Raw genomic sequence first — 27,627 nt, forward strand, 5'->3', positions numbered from 1 at the left:
GATTACTCCTGCCACCCTAGTGGCCAGGAGAGCCCAGGAGGAAGGTGAGTCTGCCGCCCGCCTATTCAGCCCACAGAGAGACACTCAGACGCGGCAGGGGTTCCGTCAAGCAGTTCCGTTTATTTTCACACAAGCACCTGCTTTTATAAGCATATGGCAAGGGGATTTCCTAACTTCAACCTATCATCTTAAAGGTCATGTGAACATGCATCTTGCTCTAATACTTTGCTATTGCAATTGCGCGGTGAGTACGAGCACGGAAATATCTTTTATCCAATAATTTTAAACTACGTCTTTCCTTGGCCACTCCCCAGCAGCTTCTGTCAGGCGCCATCTTTATCTCTCTTGTCCAGGCGAATGTTTTCAACAGATTACATAAGTGTATGTGGGTGGGGTCATGGCTAGTTCTCTGCCCCGGGAGGAGGTGTGTGGCCTCAACGCCCCAACAACGTGGTGTTTCTTGAAGCCCCCAACTCCCAGCAGTGCATTCCTGTTTCAGCATTTGGCATTGCACTTGGCATAGATACTCTAAATGTGTTAGGAGATATAGACATTTGCTATTAAGCTCTTCCACCAGGTATCTACAGGGGTGGTTCCTGCACTTTTTAAAAGTCTCTGTTCAATTTTCAGTTTACCAGAGAAAGATTCTTTCATCAACCTAGATCAATTAGCAAATAAGCACACTATCCTTTCATTCTGTTCCTTTATTTCACTTGATTATTACTTTTAGCATTTAAATCATGACCCAACGTGGTTCTTTCTCTATATACTTATTTCTTGTCTGTCCATCCCCTCCACTTGGATGTAAGGTCTGTGAAAGAGGGGACTTTGTTTTTATTCACTGCTATATCACCAGTGACTATAACAGTGCCTGGCACACAGCTGGTGCTGAATAAATATTTGTTAACTACAATTATTTTGGGAAAAGGGACTGTTCCATAGTAAATTAAAGCTAAAGCACTGGAATGAAACAAACCTAGGATTTACTTGTGGTTCTAAGCTTATGAGCTGTGAAATATAGAAGACATGATGTGCTCTCTTTGCATCTGAGTTTACTCAGTTGTAATATGAAGTTGATTATAATAGTATGCATATAACAGGCTTGCGGTAAAGTCAAATGGGATAATGTGTGCAAAGCATTGTTAAGCACTTAATGGATAACACTAAATCTACAAATAGTTTATAAGCACAGTGCCTATCATGTAGTAGGTTCTCAAAAATTGGTACTTTTTAAATCATTGTTATGATAAACATATGAATTGATCTATTTTTAGAGTTTATTATGAGCCTGTGATTGTTTAAATGATGCAAACAATTTCTTCAGTTCTTCATTTTAGCATGTCCTATAGATAGCCAGGACTGATATCTCCCTCTTTTCAAGAGGGAGAAGTCTTATGTCTCAGTCTGCTTAGTCTGCCATAACAAAATACCATAAACTGTGTGGCTTAACCAACAGAAATCTATTTCTCACAGTTTGGGAGGTTAGAAAATCCAAGATCAAGGTGCTGGCCTATTCTTCCAGGCTTGTGGACAGCCTACTTCTGAGATAGAAGGTGCTCAGTTTTCCTGGGGCTCAGGTTACAGGACATGCCTCTGAGTTTCAAGACATTCCATAAGATTTCCGACCCCACCTCCAGGCCCTCCCTTAGAGGAAAGTTACTGTTGCTAGTTAGACCTTTTATCAGCATCAACACAGGGAAAATGAGATCACAAAGTGCTGGCTTATGCAAATACAGTGGCTGGACATGCTCAGTAGAGAAAGGTTATATAACTGGTAGCTGAATGACCTTCTGCTAGAAATGATAAAGAGCACAGAACATTCTTGAATATGTTCAGTGTGTGTAATAGAATTTGACCAACCAACACACTCCAAAAGGAGACCAACTGAGCATGTGCAAGACTGTGTTACATAACTGGGAATCACCCACTTAATTGAATATTAATTAGATAGCAAAACTACAAAAGCCAAATCTCAGAAGGCCTGGTCATTGCCCACTCTTCTAGAGCACTCTGCCTGTGGAGTGTGCATTTCTCTTTTCGTATCAAACTTACTTTCAGCAGGTGGTTGCTCACTTTCCTGGAGCCAACCTGCACTTCTCCAGCTGAGGTGTGTATGCTTTCCTTTTTAACAAACAATTTCAGCAAGCAGGTGCTCACTCTCTTGAGTCAGCCTGCACTCTGTACTGAATTTTAAGTGTATATTACTTACTTTTGTATTAACATTGGTGTGGACCCTGCCCAGTCACTGGAGCTAGGCCACACTTTCTCTGTGAAAACCTGTATTTCTCACCTGTTATATTAAACCTGTTCTCACTTTCCACTGTGACTCTGCTCTTGAATTCTCTCCTGTGGTGGAGTCAAGAACCTGGTAAGAGGATGGGGTGGGCTGAAGCTGACTATCAGGCCTCCCAGACCATTCCTCTGGCATCACTTCTCCCTATGTCCTGACATGGCATTTCCCTGAAGCATTGGGGGTAGGGGGATATCTCTTCCTTTTCTCATGAAGCCACTAATCCCATCATGAAGGCCATATCTGTATGATCTACTCTAATCCTTACTACCTCCCAAAGGTCCCATCTCTAACTACTATCACATTGGGGATTAGAGCTTCAACATATGCATTTTGGAGGGACACAAACATACAGTCCATAACAGTTTATTTTAATTTTATGTCCGAAAGTTTCAACAACAAAAATTTTTATATGGGGTGTTGGAGAATAAGTTTTCAGAAGTGCAACTTATTCACTTTATACATGTGTCTATACATTGTGTGTAAGTCTATCTAAAATTGCATTTTATTTTAATAGGGCTTAGGAAAAGTCCTATTTAAAGAAATTGGTTTGGGGTTTTTTGTTTCTTGTTTTCAAAACAGATCATCCTTTTGTAATCTAAATTATCATTCTGTAATTTATCTCTTTTGTACACTTGATTTTCTCACCTCTGTATGAACAGCCTTGCTGCAATGCTTCTTAAAAACAGAAAGTATAATTAATGCATAAAGCCTTCAGCAGGTAAAAATACATGCGGAAAGTCAGAAAATAAATAATTTTTAAAATCTTGTTAATCTCTATATAGAAACATAATATAAAAAATTTTTTAAAAGATATATATATATATTTAGATTTTACTTAAATCGCCTCACAAATATACACGTTTTATCTTGTAAACGTTCCTCTTGGCAGTAACAGCAGAACAGCAGAAGGACACAGGAAGCGAGAAATAACTTCTAACGTCTGCTGCAGCACCCCGTGGACTACCCTACAAGCAGGCGGACAGGAAAGGCTCTGCGGAGTGGGAGGGTCTGCACTGCAACTCCCCCAGCCTCACTAAACCAGGAGCGACACACAGGTCAGCCGGCATGGTTCATGGTCACTACCGTAAGTGACACCAATCGAACATCCAGAAAATCACTGCCTTTAAAGAGCCAGGAAATAGCAGCCCTCTGTCCAATTAAGTCTTTTGTTTTACTATTCTGCGTGTGTAATAAAGGTAGATTAAAACAGCAACAATAAGAGAACTCCCCAAGGGATCCTCTGGGCATGCAGGGAAAACGCAAGTTTCCGACCTACAGGAAGGAGAAACAGCATCCATTCGGTTCGCGTTTCTCAATGGCCAATCAAACCTCGCCTTACATAGCAGCGCTGGGAAGAAGGGAGCGGGATCTGTCTGTCTTCCGGGTGCGGCTGCTACGGTCACCTGGAGGGGCGAGCACCCCGCAGGCTGTCTTTGTTACCTGAGCAATAAGGGACGAAGCAGTTCAACCTCTCTCTGTGCTTGCTGGATTTGCTTGTATTTGTTCCCAGCCACTGCTCATGTAATGCACTCCCTTAACCAGGAAATTAAAGCATTCTCCCGGAATAATCTCAGGAAGCAATGCACCAGGGTGACAACGCTAACTGGAAAGAAAATTATAGAAACATGGAAAGATGCCAGAACTCATGTTGTGGAAGAAGTAGAGCCGAGCAGTGGGGGTGGTTGTGGTTATGTGCAGGACCTTAACTCGGACCTGCAAGTTGGCGTTATTAAGCCATGGTTACTCCTGGGTGAGTATTTCGATTTGCCACTAAGTCATTGAGTCCTTTTAACTAGATAACATTCTTATTTTACCCTTTTATGTGTAATAGTCTGTATTATCAGCTCTGCTGCCAAAAAGCTGAAATGTTTCCTTTTTTGGATATGGAACTTGCATTAGCCAGCTAGAGTTGTTTCTGCCCCGCAATATACCCATAAGCATAAGTAGCATTTAGCACCTGGTATGTGAATTTTAGAAGAGCTTCCTTCCTATTTTTCTAACTTCGTTGGAGGATAACACACTGATGTTGTGCTTTCTCGGATTATAAAAGGATATAGCCTTTTAGAAAAGTCAAATTAAAAACAATGCTTTTACCAGACAAAACCACAAGTGACATGGGTTAAAGTTATCGAAAAGTTAATACTTGAAATAGTCATGTGCCCGTTTGTCTACTCAGCTGTTACAAACCATATGGTATACTCTTACATGCCTCCTGTGGCCCACATCTGTTCATAGTGTCTGTTTTTGGAGTGTTCAGGAGGAGGTTTTCTATTTTATAGCTATGAGTCTGACTGTTTTAGGGTTTCTTGTATTATGGAAATAGAGTCCCTGTATAAGCATAGTCCGCAAATAGCAAACGAAGCAAGATTGTAAAGGTACAAACTTGTTAATTTGGCAAGAATATAGTATGGCGTTTTTTAAAAAAATAGTCAACGATGTTTTCAAGTAGATCTAAATTATTTTTCACTCCTGAATAGAGAAATTAAGACTTGGAAAGATTAAATGACTTGTCAATATTTATGCAGCCAAGGCGTTTTTGAGTAGAAAGAACACTGAACTGGGAGTTGGAAGTAGCCAGGCACTATGCAAGTGGCACATGGCATCTCACTCTTTTTAAGGACTCTGTGAAGTAGAGATTATGAGCTCCATTTTACACATGGGAACTGGGATTTAAGATTGGTTAAGTAACTTGCACAAGGTAAAACATTTAGTGAATAACAGAGATGGGCATCAAGCCCTACTCCTTGCTCTCATTGTTATTCTAGATTGCCTCAGGTAGACCAAATTTTCAGCCCTGCTCTGCTTCTAATAGCTACTGCAAGTCATTTATCCTCTCTGGTCCTCCAAAAAGCCATCTGGGAAGCTGAAATAACAGCATCTGCTTCTCTCATAGAGTTGTCCTGAGTTTGTTGTGAAATGTTTTTGACACAAATCAATTGAAGTATACATATGAGTTATTATTGTATGGTATATATGAATCGTTACATAGGTTATCTTTAAATTCACCAAATAAATATCTCCAACTACTTTCTGTAGCCCAGTGAAAAATTATGCCAAATTCTTGCCTCGTTAAAATTTAGCGTATCAGTTAGCAATCAGGAACATTCACCCAGGTCTTGCTTACCACATCTAGGAAAGAAAATATGTCCAGGCACATTTTTTGGTTGTTTGGCTTCGATTACAGTAATAATGGTTTAAAATAATTATGGTAGAATTTTTATATATCATTCACCAATTCAGAGTTTTCATGAACTTTGCTTGTTATTTTCATATGTGGACTTATCCAAAATGAAATGATAAAGGCAGTGTTCTCATACTGGGGTTGGAAGCCTCCCCAGGATCCTGAGAGAGTCCTGGGTGGGGGGAACCCTATGCTGCCTAGTTTCAAGCGCCTTATTCCTGAGAGACTTGTGGATGGTTATTACAACTAAAATTTTTCCTTTCAATGAAGGAGTTGTTTCTGACCAGACTTCGTTTTTCTCTGGGAAATTGGGATTGTTTCCAGACAGATTCTAAGAGATTCCTTCAACTCCTCAGACCAGCACATGCATGCCAGACAACTTTTGTTTTTGGTGGAGAATAAAGAAAATGAAGAGCTATAAAAACGTAATCTGTCTTTTTCATTTAACTTGTAAACTCTAATAAGCTACTGCATTTCAAAAATCTTGTATAAGCCCTTGAACCATCTAACGGGTAGATAAAAGATCTTAGTAGGCATTTTTGTCCTAGGCTTTGTAAATTATATATATATATATATATATATATATATATATATATATATATATATATATATATATTTTTTTTTTTTTTTTTAAAGATGACCAGTAAGGGGATCTTAACCCTTGACTTGGTGGTGTCAGCACCATGCTCTCCGAAGTGAGCTAACCGGTCATCACTATATAGGGATCTGAACCTGTGCCCTTGGTGATATCAGCACCACACTCTTCCAAGTGAGCCATGGGCTGGTCCTTGCAAATTATATTTTTACAACAAAAATTTAAGGAGGAATTTTCTTAAATCCAACTTGATTTGAAAAAGCAGGAATTTTCATTTCTTTTGGGTAATTAAAAGGCGCATTTGTTATTTGCTATATCCATTCTGTTAAGAAGTCGCAAATGGTGACATTTTGAGATCTGTTCAATTTCAGCTGAAAAGCTTGAGATACTTTATGAGATTATAGAGGATTTCTGAAATCTAAGAAGCTCAATTTTCTTGGGAGGCAGATACTGTTTTAAATTTGTATAGCTCTTTGTTATGTAAACTTCTTTCACAACATTATGTTACCCAACTCTCATACAAAGTATGAAATTTTGAAAATAGTGATTTGTAAACTAAGGCATTCTACATCAGAATTTATACATTACTGGTATTTGGCGTTTTCATAAAAACGATATCTTAGAAAAATGGAAATAGGCTTCTAGAGATCTTCCATAGCCTGTATTTTATGACATATATACTATAATTGCAAAAGATTGAATTTGTTAGAAGTTCTAGCTTCATTAGCATGTAATACATATTCTTTCTAAATCAATTACCTTATCTGTTAAATTTCTATAATAATCCTTGTCTAAGATAATGAATATTAGAGTGGCTTATAAGTGTCAATGTAAAAATATAACTGTAAATTATTATTAGACTTCCTTGTTTAGTTGTGAACACTAAACACTTTCTTTTTTTAAATTACTTTTAAAATTATCATTCAATAATATTGACTTGGTATTCAATTTTAACTCAAGTAGAGATTCATATAACCACTGTTAAGATCATCAAATTCTTAAAATTGATACTTGTTTGATTTCAATTAAAATAATTTATGAAAGGATGACATTCTACTTTTCTAAAACAAAGATTTTAAAAATAACACAATGTCATACTATATGATTAATAGTGTTTATTTCTTTTAAAAACAAGAAAAATTTATTAAAGTCTTGTATTAAAAGTTTAATACAAGTCTGTAACACAAAGCATCCATTTAAAATTGAGGAAAAGCTGATATTTACATCTAGAATTTACAGAGGATTAACTTGAGCTAAATACTACCAGGTATAATTTTATTATTGTTTAAAAAGGCAGAGCATACAAGCTGCATTTTTTGGTCTCAAGAACACTAAATTTATGTCAATATAGCCATATTCTGGAAGTCACTTTCAAAATATGGCAGCCAGCTCTGAAATATGAGTAATCAGCCTGTTGTGTGTTTGGGCTATGTGTGTGTGTTTAATGGAAATGATCAAAACATTCAGTGTGGATTAATATTTATAATAATGACAGTCTAGGGTAAAAAAGGAAAGAAAATTTCATTTAGGTCATGTTTTCAGTTTTTTGCTATTTTAAGAAATAGAGTAGAATTATTATTTAAAAGATGGTATGCATATTAAAACACCACATTTCAATTAACTTATTTGAACCTATTTTTTTCCTGGATATTGTTAGGACTACTATAGTAGAAAACTGAAAAATTTTTTAAAAAAATCATGAGGTATTTCAAATTTATAAAAAATTACAAAAAATAATATTACTGTACATTATGTATCCACCATCTAGCTTTAATATATGTTAATATTTTGATAGACTTACTTTTAAGTAGGATGAAGCTGAATGTGGGCTCAGTAAGGAGTCTGTGAGCTTGGTATCATCAAGAGAATATAGGCCAAATAGCATACTTGCTGGCCTTTTAACTACTTAAAAATCATGTAATGAAATTTGGCTAGTTCCTCAGATAGGTAATGTAAGAAAAACACTGTTTATAGAAATGGAATCCAATTCAGGAACATAAAATACTTGAAATCTTTAAATATAAATGCCCTACTTTTTCAATTTGAAACTCACTTTACTTGAACTAGTTATTCTGCTGTATGAACTTGCTTATTAACTAGATAGAGCCAGTTTCCAAGTGTGGGAGATTTGGAAAGCCAACTTTGACAGGAAGAGACTGTAAAAGGTACAGCTCTAGTGGTGCACGGAGTGTGGGTGGGGTCCTTTAGACCAACAGCATTTGCTCTAAGCTACTGGTATTCCCAACCAGCTGGCACTAAGTCATTTTGTGGGTGTCTGATTTTCTTAATATCCTTTTTAAAGTTACAAGACAAAGAGATGCTTATTGTAAAAAACACAAATGAGCATAAAGAAAAAAATCACCTAGAACTCCACTGTTAACATTTGTTCTATATACTTCCTTTCTATTTTTAAGCATATATTTTTGTTTCTATATAAAAATGGATGATGGCATTTTATAACCTGCTTTTATCACCTTATGTATTAAGAACATATTTCCATGCTATCAATATTCTTCTACATTTCTTATCTCTAATGGTGATAATGGCTGTATATATTTCACTATGTATTTGTACCATCTTTTATTTAACCAATCCCTATCATTGGGCTTTTAGTTGTTTTGTTTTCATTTTTCATATTATCAACAATGCTATCTATGATGATCATCCTTATAGCTTATCTTTGCAACATTTATAACTTTTAGGACAAATTCTCAGAAATGGGATTCAGAATCCAATGGGAAATACAAGATTAATATTTTTCGATGAATATAACCAAATTGCTCTTCAGAAGTTTGGACTGAAGTCCTCCCAAGTTGTTGGGTTTTTAAAAAATAAATGAATAACTAACAGAATTGTTGTACAAATTTGTATTAAAAGGATAATTATATTTATGTTCAAGGTGATATGATTTATTTCTTATAGGCTCACAAGATGCTGCTCATGATCTGGATACACTGAGAAAACACAAGGTAAAAAAAGCTTCAAGTCTAGCACCACATATAGGAAGTCTTTTAACTGTTACATTTATTTAGGAAAAACTGTATTCATCCATATCTGGTACATTTCAGAGTTTAATTGGTAACATTTTGGCTATCATTTTAGTAAAGTTGCAAAAATTATTGCACCTAATTCAAATATGTGGAATTGTAATCCATCTTCTCAGTTTTATGTTCTTCTCAATTTCCTTCACATATACTCAAGAACCTTTGGAGGTATGTCATTATTACCTTTGCTTATGTAGTTCCTCTGTGTGGGATAGACTTATAGATTCTCCCTCATCTCTGCTTGTCAAAGATCTATCCATGCCTTGAGTCCCAACTCACAGACCACTTCTTCCCTAATACCACTTCCTCCCACCCTCCTCCACACAATGTATGTGATTTATTACTTATTTCAGTTTGTACTCAAAATAATTTTTATCCGTGTACCATTTTGTCAAGCACTGTTTCAGGTCATGGAATTGGTATGGTTCAAGGAGAACGAGACCTATTCACATGAAGCTTATGATCTGAGGGGAAGAGAGGGAAGAGAGACAAACAGGCAGTTTCAGTACAGTGTGCTGTGTGCTTTCATTGGGAAGTGCAGGGTGCTGTAGAAGTGCACAGGAGATGATGCCCTTAACCCATGTTCATTTTGTTTTCTTTTGTTTGGGGATAGGAGGGTCAGGGAAGGCTTCCTGGAGGAAGTGATGCTGGAGTTTTGCTCTGAAGGGGGTGGGGAAGGACCAGATAGAAAAGTGTTCAGATAGAAGAAATGGTATGTGTGAAGGCTCAGGAGCAAGGGAAAGGCTGATGCTTTCAGGGACAGAAAAGAAGTTCAGTAACTGTGGAATACAGAGTCTGAGAAAGAAGGGTACCAAGAGACAAGGCCAGAAAGTTACACATGAGCCTGATCACAAAAGGCCATGTAAGCCAGAGTAAGTTATTTGGACTTGATCCAACAGATAGTGGAAAGTAATTAAGAGGTTTTACTCAGAAAAGTAACAGGGTAGAATTTGCATTTTAGAAAGATTGTTAGAAGCAGTGTGGAAAATAGATTGGAGGGTTCCTCAAGCTAGAGATGAGGAGACCAATTATGAGGCTATTGCAGTAATCTAAAAATAAGATAATGGCAGCTTAGATTAGGATGCAGCAGGAATAGAGAGAAGTGGATGGATCTGAGGGTCTTCTTAGAGGGTAAAATTCTCACAATTTCGTGATTGGTTACTTATGGGACAGAGGGAGGTGAGGTTGAGGGAGGAGGAGGAGTCAAGGCTGATAACTAGCTTTTTTTGGTAACTTTAAGTAGGGTTGGTGCCATTCCATGAGAGAGGGAACAAGTAGGAGAAACAAGTTTTGGAGGAAAAACATTGAACTCAGGTTTGAACATTTTTAATTTCAGGTGTTGTGGATCATCTAGGTAAAGTTGTTTAGTAGACAGTATGGATATATGGGGTCTGAAGTTCAGGAGAGAGGTGAAGATACAGATTTAGGAATCTTTAGGTTATAAGTAGTGATTGAGCTCATTGGAGTAGATGAAATCATCTGGGAAGAGGTTTAAGGTGAGCAGAGAAGAAGGCCTATAACAGAACTCTATCATGGAACCAATAGGTTGACTAATACCAACCTATAAGGAATAATCAAAGGAAGGAGAATCTGCAGGTCCAAAATATGGTGTCATGGAAGCCAAAGAAGGGGACAGTGTTTTAAGGAGAGAGTCATCAGTGTTAGATGCTACAGAAATTGAAGGACAATTAGGACTAAATTATGTCCATTAGACTTTGTAACAAGGAGGTTGTTTGTATTTTTGGTGGAAACAATTTCATGTGAATTGGAGGCCAAAGCCAGATTTCAGAAGAAAATGGAAGGAGCCATAGGTTATATTGAGGACAGGGGAGGGAGATGAGAGAGTTGTGAGCATGTTTTAAGGCTGATGGCAGAGGAAGGAATTGAAGATACAGCAAGGTTATGAAGATAAGCAAGAGTTATGGCTAGAGGGAAGTACCAGGAAAGTAAGAGGCCATGTGACCCCAAGCACAGGGACTGGAATAAGCTTTATGAGGATGCAGGAGCACATCATTTATTATAATCAGAAGACAGAAAGAAAGTACAGTTATAGGCAAGGTTGTTAGATTTGATGGTAGGATGTGTGAGTTCCTATGTGATGCTTCTCTTTTTACTGGAAAGTAGTAAGTGAAGTAATTTGCTTGGAGTAAGGAAGAGATGGTAGCACTGAATGTTTTTAGGGGAGTGTGCAATATTTGAAAGAGCTGATATGGAAAATGAGGGAAACAGCCTACTAGGAAAATATAGTTGCCCAGCATTACTGAGGGTCAAGAAAGGTTGGCTGTCATGAATTTATGATAGGCATGAAAAGCAATATTGTGATTTTTCTCTAGCAACGTTTAGCAGTCTGTGTATAGAATGAACATTTGTCAGACAGGTGTGGGAGAGGTGGACTAAGGACTATAAACTGAATAGAAAAGGAAGTGAAAACAAGAGGGGGCTGATAGATAAGAAGAAAGTAGAAAGAGCAAGGAATTAATAGTTCTTATGAAGTCTAGTGGGAGGAACTGAGTGAAAGACCTGAAAGATATGAGTGGGATACCTAAATTAATGGTATCAGAGCTGGAGCAGTTCTGGCATTGACCTTGAAGGACAGTGATTGAAGTGGAGTAGTGATGAAGGTCATTGGAGATAAGATGGCAGGGAATTGTTAAACCTAAATGGAAATTGATGTCATCCAGGATAGTGATAGGACTTGGGGTAGGATTTAGCAAACTGAGAGGTGCCCAAGGGACAGAGTGCAGAATGTGAAGAAGATGGGATATCAGTTTGTTCGAACCCCCATGAGCCAAGATTTTTTACTGCAGGGTAAAAAAGTGATTTGGAAGAAGCAGGGAGTAGCCATAAAGACTGCAACCCTGGGCCGAGCCCGCGGCGCACTCAGGAGAGTGCGGAGCGCGGCGACGCTCCCCTTGCGGGTTCGGATCCTATATGGGAATGGCCGGTGCACTCACTGGCTGAGTGCAGGTCACGAAAAAGACAAAAAAAAAAAAAAAAAAAGACTGCAACCCTGACTCTCACCCACTATACAAATGGGGTATGTGAGAATGAGGAGTCTCCACTTGATGTGGTGTGCTGATATGTAACATTTTGTATCTCGCTCATTTATCTGTTCAGAAAATATTAAGCACCTACTTTGTGCTAGTCCCCTTTGTAGGTAAAGGAGATATGGAAATGAACAAGCAGTAAGGTCAAAGCTCTTAAAATATGAAGGTACTTCAGAAAGTTTATGGAAAGATTCATATTGTTTTTTAATTCTGTTTTTCTATGAACTTTTTGAAGTACCCTTGTATGCTTCTTTCAGATGAGAATATGTTCTCTAAAAGAATCGAGACAAGGCAATGAGAAGAGTGGCAGGGGGACATCACGAGTTAGGCTAGGCCTTTCTGGGGGTGTGACATTTCAACTATGACCTTATGTCCCATGCTTAGATGAAGAAAGAACACTTTGGTCTGAGAGAATAGCAAATGCAAAGGCTCTCAGTGGGGGACAAGATCTGTTCCTCTCTTTTGGTCCCATAATTATTTGTTCTTTTAGATCTTAACACTTTCTGCCATACTTTTTTTTTTTTTTTTTTTTAGGAAGACCAGTAAGGGGATCTTAACCCTTGACTTGGTGTTGTTAGCACCATGCCGTCCCATGTGAGCCAACCAGCCATCCCTATATAGGGATCCAAACCTGTGGCCTTGGTGTTATCAGCACCACTCTCTCCCAAGTGAGCCATGGGCTGGCCCCTTTCTGCCATATATTATTACCATCAGTAAACACGTTTTCCTCTCCTCTACTATTTAGCAAACTTCTAGAGGATACTTTGTCCTACTTACCTTTGTTACACACAGCTCTGAAAAAAATTGTGATTGAAGATAAAAAAAATTTATGTGATAAACACTTACAATTATTTCTTCAAGGCAATAACTACTAGCCAGTTCATTAACTAGTTTTACATTTTTGTTAACTGACTGATGTATTTAAACTGGGCTCTCCTTGGTTTGTTATAATTACTGCCTGACAATAAGAAATAATGGCCTTGACTTGCATAAGGATATGAGAATCACTGTATTTCCCAACAGAAACCCTCTTATATTGATATTTTAACTTAAGTAAAACAAGTTTCAAAGACTTGCTTACACTAATAAATTAATGTTTCTCAGGGTAAAAATGACAAATAGAAACTGATAGATTTTTACATTGGTGAGTGTTTTTATCGTCTCTCCCCTCTATGGTACACAAGTTCAAATTCAACTTTATCCTAGTGATGTGAAACAAGTAGTTGCTTAAGAGATCCTGCTATCTCTACACAGTGATCCTGTTAATAATGCCTGGTAGAAGTGAAGCTAAACTGAACCACTGAATAGAGAAGGTTTCTGTAAAAATTTAAGGATGCTGAAAAACAACATTATTGATTTAAATGCATGGCACATTTCAAAGTGATATTCTAGGATTTAAGTAAAGTGCTGCTACTAGTAGAAATTCTCTTGTGGAGGACTATTTCAAAAATTTCTATAGGAACTTAATGTTTATAGATGGTAATAATGGTCGCTTTATTAATAAAGTACTCCTTAAGTGCCTGGTGTGTGTCTAATAAAGCACTATGGAGGATAGAATATTTAAAATGTTCCAAGTTATTTATTGCAGCATTGTTCATAATAGCAAATCATTGAAAACAACCCACCTGTCCATCAATAGGGAACTGGTTAAATAAACAATAGTACACCCACATCACAGAATACTATTTAGCTATCAAAATCAACACACAAAAAGGGTCTCTATATACTGATATGAACAGATATTCAGGACATATTTAAATAGGAAAAAATTCCCAAGGATGTTGCCATTGTGTAAGAAAGTCAATAAATAAAACATTTACATAAAGAAACACTGAGAGAACATGCAAGACACCAATAAAGGTGGTTACCCTTAGGGTGGGAGATAATACAATAGACAGAGACAGGTTGAGAACAAGGCTTCTCAATGTTTTCTTTTCACAGTCTTTTGATATTTGAACCAGTTAAAAAATAAAATTTTATTAAAAATGGAAATAATATGCGTAAATGTGGGTACTAAGTGAGATAACATGTATGCCTGACACATATTAAGTACTCAGTAAAGGGGCTATTCATATTATTGCTAATATGAATGACTTGCAAATCCAAGGGCAAACATTATTAGGAGCTCTGTAACTAAGTTTTAGAAGTATGTTTTATTACTGGAGGGTTTTAGGTTGGGTCCCCCATCACTACCACCACCTGTGACTCAGTACAATTCTTGTCAATCAGGATCATTCAGTCCATACACATCTAAATTTCATTTCCAAACAGCTACACTACCCAGGCATTGGGTAGTTTAATAATCCACAATATTTGTTAAGCACACCTACCTTTCAATGTGTATTCCCAAGATTCTCATTTGGTCTTATCCATAATCCTGTGATATATAAGGCAATTATATATGTATATATGTGTAATTGATATTATATATGTATAATTTTGTAAGTAGTAAGGCCTCAGTTCATTTCTGGTCTTTTAGAATGTAGGATATAGTTGTGAAGACACATCAGTATTATAAAACACTGAAAGATATTATGTAATTGAGGGCAGAATCATAGAATCCTGGCCAGGAGTACACTGGGGGTGACAGAGGGACTTGATGTAGTCACATAAGTTGAAGGATATTTCAGACTTTAAATTTTTTTTTTTGGTGGCTGGCCTGTGTGGGGATCTGAGCCCTTAACCTTGATGTTGTCAGCACCACACTCTCCAAGTGCACTAACCAGCCAGCTCTCAGACTTATCTTCTAAAAATGCTCTCCATCCTTTCTACTTTCTCCTTCTTCTCTCATTTTAAGAGAGTCTCCTAAGTAGATATTTGAGGGGTTTTTTTGTTGTTGTCTTTCTTCTTCAAGGCAGTTAAGCTACTAAACGGTCAATGGCTCTCTCTTCATGAGGCCTGGTTCTTTAAGTGTTGTAGTCGATACCCTTGGTTGTGAGCCAGAGAAACCAATTTGAGCAACTTGAGCAAGGAAAGAGAATGGGTATAATAATAACAGGAGCTTCTCTGGACCCAAGGGCAGGGAGTGGCCATGCCTCACCAGAGACTGGAGCCAGGGAATGGAAGGCTATACAAGAGAGCCCCTTTCCCCCCTGGCGCCCCAGTCCTCTCTGCATATCTCCTCCATTCATCTTACTTTGCAGCAGCAGTTCTTTAGTAGCTCTGAGCACATAATAGAAAATGGCTGTCTTACAGCTCTCACATTTGTAGCTCACTCTGTCTTTTAATGTTTGTAAAGATAATCTGAACAGCCACCTTAAGTCATGTGCCAGCCCAAATCTAGTCAACTATGTTTGGGGGAGGAGTGGGGTGTTGCCAGAGCATACCTGAGAGGGAGGGGGGCCAGAGAGTCAGGGCTAGACAGATACTCTACAATATGTGTGAAATACATGAAAATATGGAGGTTAGGCAAAACCTAAGACACACGCTAAGGAAGGAGAGTAAATACAGTAAGAAGCATTGTCATGATAAGAAACAGTGACTCATTTTTCTGATCTAATGAACTTTCCACATGGCTCCTTCCACATGCTTCAAGGACTCTAGGAAAAGGGCTCAAATACATAGATGGAGTAGGAGGAGATGGACATGCTCAAGAGTAACATATGAAAAAAGTCTTTCATACTCCCCTTCCCCTCACTGCCTCCCATGCTACCCTTGCTTTTCAGCCAGACTAATTCATCAGAATCTCTGGGTATGAGGCCCTGTGGCATTGATAGTTTTTAAAAGCTCACCAGGTGATTCTAATGTGCAGCCACACTTGAGAACCATTTTGCTAGTAAAGAAAATGAAGGAAATTAGGGAAGTAATTATTGAAAGGGAAGTTTCGTATCATTGATATACTTCTTCTATTTAAGTTTTTATATAGACATTCACTGATTCAATCAATGGATTTTATAAGCACTTTCCGTTAAGCTCCCTGCTCACTCATAGTGCTTACGTAAGTTAAACATGTAACTTATGTTTACATTTCACTTACGTAAGTTAAACATGGTCTTTACCCTTATTTTCTAGTGCAGTGAGGGAGACAGTCTCTAAGTGGTGATCTAAACTAGTGCAACAATAGGGAGTTATTACAGTATATAGAAGGAGCACTTCTGGTGAGGGATGAGGTAGTCAGAGAAGGCTTCTTGGAGGAAGTATCATTCAAGTGAGTCATATTTAAATTTTTGGTTATTCTTGTTACAGATATCAACATCCCAGCATCTTTTTAGATAACCTAATTCATGAGACTTTTAAAAATCATCTTTTTCTTTCTCTTTAAGGTGACTCATATTCTTAATGTTGCATATGGAGTTGAAAATGCATTCCTCAGTGACTTTACGTATAAGAGCATTTCTATACTGGATCTGCCTGAAACCAATATCGTGTCTTATTTTCCAGAATGTTTTGAATTTATTGAACAAGCGAAAATGAAGGTAAGTTTTGTTTCGATCCACAGTTCTTCAGAAGCAGAAATTTGAAATTATGAGTCCATTACCCAATCTTTATTTATTTTTTTATTTTTGTAATGAATCTCTAAAGGGCCATTATGAATTTCACCTTCAACAATATTTCATTAATTCTTACAGTTATTCAGAAAAGAGTTAATTGCTCTTTTCTTAATGAGATAGTTACTTTTACCATTAATTCAGTCTCATCTCCCTATGCCTTACTGAGAAATGTTAGAAGATAGAATCCTCTACTTAAGTGAATTTTTCTGTGTAAATATGTAGTTAGATTTCCTTTGAGGGTTTATAACCACTGGCCCTCTAACCAATTTGCAAGATGATCAGATGGACTATAGGATAGAGAATGTTCTAGTCTTGCTAGTGTATTTATGATGATTAATATGAATTCATTTTTTTTTTTAAATTTTATTTTGTCGATATACATTGTGGCTGATTATTGTTGCCCATCACCAAAACCACCCCTCTCTCCTCCCTCCCGCTATATGCATTCATTTTAATGACTGAAGGAGGATTACAACTATGCATTTTTATCAGTAGAATTTTAAGGCACTCTAAGGACTAAACGTGTATTGCTTTACTGAGATTGTATGAAAATATTATCAGAAGCTGTCCATTGGTTTTTGATGTTAGAAGACCAATAGACAATATAATACTTTAATCTTGATATTGGATCCAAGCCAACATTCTGACAGGCAGGATGTCTAGATCAGCTATTATTAGTAATTATATCTTGAAATGACATCAGTTTTTTTTTTGTTGTTTTTTTTTTTTGGACCGGTAAGGGGATCGCAACCCTTGGCTCAGTGTCGTGGCCTCAGTGCTATGAGCGCCACACTCTCCCGAGTGAGCCACGGGGCCGGACCGAAATGACATCAGTTTTAATCAGGAAATAATTTCTATGAAATTTATGTAAGATAAATAGATAGGAAAGCAGAAGCACTTATAGAGAGAAGTAACTTTCCTGGAACACCTAACAATGTCAGCTAGGATTAGAATCCAGTTTAATTGAATTCTGGTGTAATGGTCTCCCTTCTACTTTCTCTCCTTCCCTTTTTCTCTTCCTCTCTCCCTTTCTTCCTTCCATTTAGTAATATTTATTGAGTGCCTTATGTGCTCAGCACTGTTTTAGGTACCTTCCTACTGAACTGGAAAATTCAGCTCTACTGTTCGTCAGCTTTATTTCATGGCAGATATCTGGCTGGAATCAAAGAACAAGGTTTTCTAATTCAAAGCCTTAAATTGGCCATTCTTTTCTCTTGTGAAAAATTTTATAGGCTCTGGATTGTAACATTCCCGTGTACTAGTTAATAGTGTTAGAAATAAAAATGATATATTCTATATTAGCTGCTGCTCTAAGGAGATAAAGAGTATGCCTTAGATGATAAAGAATAGATATCATCCTTGTTCATATTAGAATTAGAAGATATGTTCCTGTTGCAAGTAGAAATTGGAGAGGATCATAGTATCTAGAAAGAAAAACAAAAAATTGAGTATTCTAATAAACTTTGGAATTAAAAAATTTTTTAAATAAAGTTTGCCTTTATTTGGGCTAATAGTTAATTAGAATGGTTCTTGGCTTGTGTTTTCTAAAAATAGAGCTTGAGACAAGGGTTAAGAGCTCATGCTTAATTTGACAGGTACAATCCCTAGGTAGTGAGAATGAGAAGAAAGGAAAATGATTCAAGGTAGGATGGGAAGCAATGCAAAGTGATGGATGTGTTTACCCTGCTGAGGACAATTTCACAGTGAGCTGACCAGGAAATAGCTGGGTGCTCAGCAGGTACAGCTGCTCTACCCAAGACATCTCTGGACATGCAGTACAAAGAAACTGCACCTCTATACAGAGTTTGGCAGGGTGGAAGGATATCTGCCTGGCTCCCTCTCAGCTCCTGTTTCCATTGGTCAAAGTTGGCTTATGAGGAGGTAACTAACCCCACAATTCCAGTTTATGACATTCTACTCCTTCAGCAGGCAGCTTGAAGCCAAACCAATGCCCTGTGGTGTGACTTTTCATCCAAGTTCAGAAGTAGCAAGAGAAACCAGAACTCAGGGAATGCCTGTCTATGCTGTGGACACCCTGGGGGAAGAGCCAGGCCTTCTTAGACAAGCAAAAATTAATGTAACTTAGGGGAGCAGTCAGTCATGGGGGTCACAGCTGAGGTGAAGCAAACTGAGTGTCCGTGAGATGATGGTACCAAGAGGATCTGAGTTGTTGCATAAGATGTTTCTGATTCAAGATGTATTAGAATTCCACAGTATATTCTAATTTCTCAAGCCTTGTGTCTTATACTGGGATCCTAACCTCAGCCAGTATTTCCTTGTTCAGAAAACTCTTTATTCTTTAGACTAATACGTACTTAGTTTTAGCAATAGAATTCTTGAATTTTCTTCATTGGTTATTCCTGGAAGAGATCTCTTCATGACTTTGTCTATTGTATTTTCAAATATTTTAAAATCTAATTACTCAGTGAGTTGCATATTTCAAAACTACCTTTCTAGGCCCTAGTTTGTTATTTTCTTCTTTTTACATATATTTGCCAAATAGAATGTCTTCCATTTTCCCCTGTCTTTCCTTATTTCCTTCTGTACTTATAAAACCCTTTTTGATTTCTCTGTTCTTCTACTATCTCCACTTTGTATATCACTTGTCAGGTTTATGCCTAAAGGGACAGAAATACACATGAGAGAGAAGCAATAATGGTAACTTCTGTAGCCTCGAGAGTTCTTTCAGGAACTAAATTTATTTAACCACTCTTTTTATTTGCAAAAGGTTTTGTTTGTTAGTATGAAAATGCATATTTGATATCCTCTGTTTATTATTATTTATTTTATAAGATGTGATTTTTAAAACATTATATAAATAATCCAGGTTCATTGTAGAAAAAATGGAAAATACAGATAAAAATTAAGATTGTCCTATTTCCACACTTAGATATAACCACTCTTGCATTTTGATAAGTTTTTCTAGGACTTTAACATTTAACATTTGCCAGCCAGCTGCCAAAAAAAAAAAAAAGTTATTCATTCTTTCATTCATTTGTATTTTATATGTTATATATAATATGTACTATTATATATTATTTGTAATGTATAATATGTATATACATTTTTAATAAAATGGTATATAATTCATGTTCTTTTATAGCCTGCTTGTATACTTAATATCAAATAATATTTAATTTCTACATAGTATTCTAGTACTTAGTGATTTCTATAATTTATTTATCTAATTTCCTACTATGAGACATGTAAGCTGTTTCCAGTTTTTTGTTCAATATAAGTAAAGGTTCATAAGAGAAACATTATGACTCTAAATAAATATCTAAATTCACTACGTTTTTCAATGGTTCTTCCAGCTTGTTTCACATGCTACCCAGCACTGTTTTGTATTTTCCATGTTTACATTGCCCTCTTCTAGTGTGGATTGTCATGAGTGGACTAGTCCAACCTGTGCTACCCAAAGTGTGGTCCAGTTTGCTGCCGGACCTCAGTAAGATAAGAAGTTTGTACCTAAATATAAATCAAGACATTGCTTCATTTATTGAGCAATACTGACTACCAAAAAAGAAAGAAGCTGAATTAAACAGTACATTTGGTAACAGTTTTTCATCCACTGCAAAATTCTTATTTCATCATAGGCTGTTGTCAAGCATTTGCAGAACACATCATGCCCAAGTTTTATTGGAAGTTATATGTAAGAAAAACACCTGAACTTGGCTCAGTCTGTCAGCAAATATTAATCACTTATTCTGAGAAATTGTGAGGGGTACACATTGCTGCCCTCAAGGAGCTTACAATCTAATTGAAAAGCTATTAATAACAGAAGAAAACAAAGAAAACTCTATAAAATGGAGTTACTATCTGCCCGTAGCAAAATGGTGATCTGAACTTTTGAGACAACGCTTTCCTTTCAGAAATGCATAACAAATTATTTTATTCACTTAGCAAACATTTATGTAATACCTACTATGTGCCAAGAATTGCATTATGTAGTAGGCACACCACGATGACTAAGACATTCCTTCTGCCCTTCTCTCACCTGGAGAGAAGCAGTCTTCTTAGAAGCCAGATTTAGCTGTACCAAAACTCTTCCAGGCAGAGGACAACAGCAAGTGCAAAGGAAAAAAATTATAAATTATTTGTCACTATTTTGAATTCTGGAAAAGGAATATAAAGCCAATAATTTCTCTGTAAATACTTTCAAGAATAATGTGATACCTAAGGAATAATAAAAAGGTAGAAGGTAGATAATTCATAATCTGTGGAAGAGCAACTGCTATATATAGTAGTAAAATAGAAGAAAATACTAACATTAGCTAAAAATTTTCATTTCATTGGGAAGGCTAAAAAAATTAGCTAAAATTGGATGCATAGTGTATGAGACTGAAAATAAAGCTGGTTTTATTTTCAAAGGCATATTTATGGATCATAAAATACAGCTGACTAGTATAAAGCCAGGAAATATTTTAAATGATATTGAATGGTATCTCTTGCTTATTAAGCTTATAATTGCAAGCTTCTTTGGAATACTTAATTAATATGTTTTGAGCTTCATGGAATTCATTAATAATTTATATTAGTTACTGTAATATAATTTGTTTTTTTTTTTTTTGTGGCTGGCTGGTACAGGAATTAAACACTGGACCTTGGTGTTATCAGCACCATGCTCTAACCAACTGAGCTAATTGGCCAGCCTGTAATATAGTTTTTAAAGATCTTAAGTGTCATAAAAATGAGCTATTGCCACAAAGTGAGAAAAGTTCCAGATGTATACTGTTTAGTGAATATTTGAATATTTGTCTTTTGCTTTTCTTGTAGAGAAACAAAGTTTGAAAATGAGTCGTGAATGTCTATAAGAAAGCAAGTGAAATTGTCTTTTTGGTAGGAGGATTTTCAAAATATTAACTCATTTTGTAGTTAATCATTTGGCTTTTTTTTGGATGGCTGGCTGTTACTGGGATCCAAATCCCTGCCCTTGGTGTTCTTGGTGTTTTCAGCACTACGCTCTAACTGAGTAAGCTAACTGGCTGGCCCTTTGGCTTTCTTGAAAAGAGATGCCTTGCAAATTTGTTACACAATCCTGGAAAGGAATTTTCCAGCAGATATATGAATCTGAGAAAACTAATATAAGTAAAATAATCTAATGAATCATAGCAATAGAATTGTTAAAGTGTGCTTTGGGTAGAGGATTTTCAGTAGTATTTTTTTCCCCTTCCTCTGTTCCTATCTTTCCTTTGTGTTGTGCCAAATGAAGGATCAGGAAATGAAGTAACTGAAATGTCTAATTCTGTAGGGTGTGCTCACAGTTCACTACATTTCATTTAGATCATTAACTTTTTATTTATTTATTTTTTTAATTAATTTTTTATTTTTTTATTTTTTATTTTATTTATTTATTTTTTTAAATGACCGGTAAGGGGATCTTAACCCTTGACTTGGTGTTGTCAGCACCACGCTCACCCAGTGAGCAACCGGCCATCCCTATATGGGATCCGAACCCATGGCCTTGGTGTTATCAGCACCACACTCTCCCGAGTGAGCCACGGGCCGGCCCTAGATCATTAACTTTTTAAAAGCTTGAGATAAGCCAAGCTGTATCAGGGCTTTTCCATCAGATCTATCACATTTATTATTAATGCAATATTGCCCCCATCAGCATTGGTCTTACACTGTGTCCCTTTTCACTTGGAAAGTATCATTTGCAAGTTACCTGAAACGTTTATCATTTATTGACTTCATGCTGGTATCTGATTACCTTTTCCACTTCATTGTTATGAGTTATTTGTATCATCATTTTACTAACTCATAAATTTAATTATTTTTTGTTATTTCCTTCCAGAACAAAATATGTCCAAGGGTAGAAATTTTTTTTCCTTCCTGATCATTTTACACATAAATTTCCAAGCCAGGGACTCTAGTTTCTTTATGGGAACACTATGTGTACCTGGATTGTATGTGGCTTTCTGCTTAGTTTATGGTTTTATTTATATTTCCATGTATGTCCCTTGTGATTTATCTCTTATTTATAAACATGTGGCTACTAAGTTACTAGGCTTTTATATGTACTTTACTGGATTACTTTAGTTTAATAAAAGATACTGTTCCAGAATTCCAAATCCATCATTAAAGCATTTCAGTCCTGGGGGAGTAGGGAGAGAAGGTATAGGTTAGTTGATTGATTGATTGTTTTTCCATTCATTGTTTGCAATGAATTTTTTTTTTATAACCAAATAAATTGAATCAAATAAATCAATAAAATGGAATGTTTATAATTTTAAGTAATATAAGAATGTGCAATCAATTTAATGACCTTTCTCAAATGAATAATGAAGATTTTGTTTGATTTTATTGCAGGATGGAGTAGTTCTTGTTCATTGTAATGCAGGAGTTTCCAGGGCTGCTGCAATTGTAATAGGCTTCCTGATGAATTCTGAAGAAACCTCGTTTACCAGTGCCTTTTCTTTGGTGAAAAATGCAAGGCCTTCCATATGTCCAAATTCTGGCTTCATGAAGCAGCTTCGTACATATCAAGAGAGCAAAGAAAGCAATAAGTGTGACAGATACAGGAATTAGAAAGGGACAACAGTTCATGAGTCACATTCTATCAGATGATGGATAACTAATCTCTGAATTAGCCTCTATAGCCATCTTTTCCCTTTTTGGATAGTAGACTAGCAAAAACTTCCTTTTCTTGTGCCTTTTTCAAGTGGAAACAGGTCAATTTGGTTGATCTGAGCTAGCATATTAATAAATTTTAAAATTATATTACTTTCTCTTTGTTATTATAATATGTGACTAAATGCTTCTTTGAATTGCTAAGGAAAAATAATAAAGTATTACCAAACATTGATTTCTGTGGAAGAAAAAGGTTTAAATTCAAAATTTGTATTAGAACATAGAAAAAATAAATCAGTTGATGAAAACTTTTAGTGTTTTTCTATACCAGCAACTGTTTTCATGAAGGAAAAAACTTGAAGTGCTGCTTAACTTACTATTTCACAGGAAGGTAAATTTCTTTGTAAAGAATCTTTTTAAGATTAAAAATGAATACTTTAAACTTCCCCAAAGAAGTAGCTAGAATCTAAAGGTTTACATAATTATATAGTGGTTACAAGATTCACAAATTTTATGTCCTGTTATGAAAACATACTCACTTTTCATTAGATTTTTTAGTTTAATTCTATTACCTGCATTTTATTGTTGTTATCATTATTGTTTTACTTATTTATTTATTTGTGGCTGCCCAGTAAGGGGATCTGAACCCCTGGACTTTGTGTTGTAATACTGCACTCTAACCAACTGAGCAACTGGTCAGCCCAGTTTTTTATTTTTTAAATGTTTGTATTGATGTTCTCTTTTACACTGTTGTGAGCTTTTAGTTCTTTCATTAGGTGATCTGTTCTCTTACATTTTTGTGCTTTTCTTAAAGGTTTTTTAAAAAATTATTTATTAATATTACTTTTTTTACATTCTATGATGTTGTTGTGAAGCAGTTGGGAGGGAGGGGTAGAGGATGAGCTTGGAGAAAATAATATTAAGTGAAATAAGCCAGACACAGAAAGAGAAATACTGCATGTTCTCACTTATATGTGGGAGCTAAAAAAGAGAACAAAACAAAACAAAAAACAATCAAATAAATAATAATAAGTTGAATTGTTAAAAGGCGAGAGAACTGTGGTTACTAGAGGCAGGAAAGGAGAAAGATGATAGTGAGATGCTGGTTAATAGATGCAAAATTACAGCTAGATAGGAAAAATAAGTCCTATTGGTGTACAGTCAACCCAGGAATATGTAATTAACAGTGGTTTACTGCATGTTACCAAATGACTAGAAGAGGGGAGATCAAATGTGCACATCACAAATAAATGATTAAGTTTGCAATGATGAATATGCTAATTATCCAGAATAGATCATCACACATTGTATATATGTATTGAAATATAACTCTGTACCCCATAAATATGTACAGTCAATATGTTTAAATAAAAATATTTTTAAAAAAGAATGTTACAGGGCCGAGCCCGTGGCGCACTCGGGAGAGTGCGGCGTTGGGAGTGCAGCGACGCTCCCGCCGCGGGTTTGGATCCTATATAGGATTGGCCGGTGCACTCACTGGCTGAGTGCCGGTCATGAAAAAGACAAAAAAAAAAAAAAAAAAAGAATGTTACATTAATTGAATCATAGTGTGTGATATTCTGGGATTGGCTATTTCATTCAGCATAATTTTCTGTAGATTCATCCAGGATGTTGCACGTATCAGTAACTTGTTGATTTTTACTACTTAGTAGTATTCCGTGATATAGATGCATCACAGTTTGGTTAACTACTAACATATTGAAGAACATCTAGATTGTTTCCAGTTTGAGCTATTACAAACAATGTGTCTATAAACATTCATGTACAAATTTTTGTATTAATATACATCATTTCTCTGGGAAAAATGCCCAGTTGCTGATTCATTTGATAGTTGTTTATTTAGTTGTTTAAGAATCTGCCATTTTCCAGAATAGCTGTATGATTTTGTATTCCCACAAGCAACATTTAAGTGATCCAGTTTTTCTACATCCTTGTCAACATTTGGTGTTGTCACTATCTTTTACTTTAGCTGTTCTGGTAGGTACATAGTAACATCTCATGGTTTTAATTTGCACTTCCCTAATAGCTTCTGATGTTGAACATCTTATCATGTGTTTATTTGTCATCTGTATATCTTCTTCAGTAAAATGTCTCTTCATGTATTTTTTCCATTTTCTAATTAGATTGACTTTTTTACTATTGAGTTTTGAGAGTTCTTTGTATGATCTAGATTCTAGTCTTTTTGTTGGATGAATGGTTTGCAAATATTTTCTTCTACTCTGTAGATTGTCTTTTCATCCTCATAACAAGATCTTCCATAGAACAAAATTTTTATTTGCATGAAATCCAATTTATAAATTTTTCCTTTATGGATTGTGAGTTTGATGTCAAATCTAAGGGCTTTTTGCCACTCTAGGTCTTAAAGATTTTTGTCTATTTTTTTAGAAGTTTTATGGTTTTGCATTTAAGTCTGTCCTCCATTTGTTAGACTCTCAAAAATATTCCTACAACATTAATTGCCATTTGAACTTTTATTATCATAATATGCATGATTGTAATATAGCTTGACCTGCTGTTAAAAATAATACACAAAGATTATTATTAAAATAGTTGATTGTAAATTATAGGTTGGATCAGTCTGGGTCCAATCGGGAAAGATAAGCCAGACAATAATTTGAAAAGGGAAAGTTATATAAGGATTTATTAACCATAATAGGATTGTAATAACGGATTGTCTAGAAAGAAAGAAGTAAAGAGAACTGTAAACAATACAGGAATAGCAGATACAAAGAGCAGCCACCACTCATGGGGCTAAGATAGAGCATTCAAGGAAGAAAGCCCACAGGGTTGAAATCCAGATCTTGTTGTAGAGTGAAGCCGTGGCTCACTGGATGGCAGAGAAATCACTGTGGTGTTAACTGACAAAACTTGCTGAAATATCCACCCTCTAGGATGCCATGTGTTGGGAAAGGTAGTCTTATGCATACAGTCTTTTGACCCCTAGGTAGGTCTCATAAGAATGTGCCTTGGGCTTGGAACACTTCTTTACCAAGATATAGAGAATCCTTCCCACCTATATTTGGCTTATCACCTTGTATGGGAATATTTTTCCCTGTTGCCAACTCAGTGTGTACTCCTTTGTTCTGCTTAAGACCATTTCTCAATGGCCCTCAGGCAGGCCCCCAGATTTCTGTATTTCAGATCCCATAGGAAAGGAGTCAGTGTCCTTCTACTGCAACAGAAGGTGGGGTGTGTGTAGCCACATGGCCTCTGTTGGCTTAGAATGATCCACTCTTTCTCTCTTGCTGTGAATGGCAGAATTTCATTCTTTTTTATGGCTGAATTAAGTATTCCATTGTGTATATGTACTACATTTTCTTTTTCCAATCATCTGTCGATGGACATTTAGGTTGGTTCCATTTCTTGGCTTTTGTGAACAGAGCTGTGATAAACATGGGAGTGCAGGTGTCCTTTTGACTAATATAACATTCTTGAAATGACAAAATTATAGAAACAGAGAACAGATTAATGGCTGCTAGGGATTAAGGAGGTGATGGCAGTGGACAGAAGTGGGTTATAAGAGGGCAACATGAGAGGGATCCTTGTAGAAATGGAAATGTTCTTTATATTGATGTATTAATGTTAAATACCTGTTTGTGACATTGTACTATAGTTTTGCAAGATATTATCAGGGAGGGAAACTGAGTAAAGAGTACGTGGGATCTCTGCATTATTTTTTACAAGTGCTTATAAATGTATACATATCTCAAAATAAAAAGCTTAATTAAAAATGACTTAAAAAAACCAATTACTGTACGCTGATTTCATGGAGCTTGTCATCTAGTTGGGGGAACAGGTATTATTTAAAAAATTACAGAAGCATATAATTCATATTGTAACCTTGTTTAGTTCTGAGGGAAAGCTTTCCTGACTTTTGAGTAACATTTGCAATCAGTTCTAAGAGATAAGTAGGAGTTGACTAAGTAAGGGGGAGTGAGTCATTGCAGATCTTCCAGGACTGAGGGAAGAACACGTGTAAAGATCCAGAATTGGGAAGGAGCAAGAGACACTGGAGTAATGTAAAGAGCCGAGTAGCTGGAACAGCGAAACAGAACAGGTGAGATGATGTCAGATAAGGCTGAATTTATCTGATGAACTTATCTGTTAGGCCTGATGAAGCAGGGGCATGTAGGCAGCTTTAAGATTTTTGTCCTTTAGCAAACAGAAAGGACATTGTTGGGTGGGAGGGGGGAGAGGGAGGAGGGAGGGGGGTTTCCGTAATGGGCCACAATAATCAACCACATTGTATATCGACAAAATAAAATTTAAAAAAAAAATAAAAAGATTTTTGTCCTTTAGAGCAGTGGAATAAATTGAAATGTTTTAAGCAGGAGAGAAACTTGCTCAGAATGTCATTTTATTTATTTATTTATTTATTTTAAA

General features: G+C 36.2%; 1 protein-coding gene across 1 annotated transcript; it reads left to right on the forward strand.

The window, feature by feature from the left end:
- The first annotated feature begins 3,747 nt into the window (after positions 1–3,747).
- Positions 3,748–23,343, forward strand: DUSP19 (dual specificity phosphatase 19). The gene is made up of 4 exons (XM_063076526.1): positions 3,748–4,043; positions 8,992–9,038; positions 16,423–16,575; positions 22,963–23,343. Exons 1-4 carry the CDS (start codon positions 3,818–3,820, stop codon positions 23,179–23,181), a joined length of 645 nt encoding a protein of 214 aa, XP_062932596.1. The 5' UTR covers positions 3,748–3,817; the 3' UTR covers positions 23,182–23,343.
- Positions 23,344–27,627: the final 4,284 nt, after the last annotated feature.

This window comes from Cynocephalus volans, chromosome 1 (assembly GCF_027409185.1).
Source record: "Cynocephalus volans isolate mCynVol1 chromosome 1, mCynVol1.pri, whole genome shotgun sequence".
Classification (NCBI taxonomy): domain Eukaryota; kingdom Metazoa; phylum Chordata; class Mammalia; order Dermoptera; family Cynocephalidae; genus Cynocephalus; species Cynocephalus volans.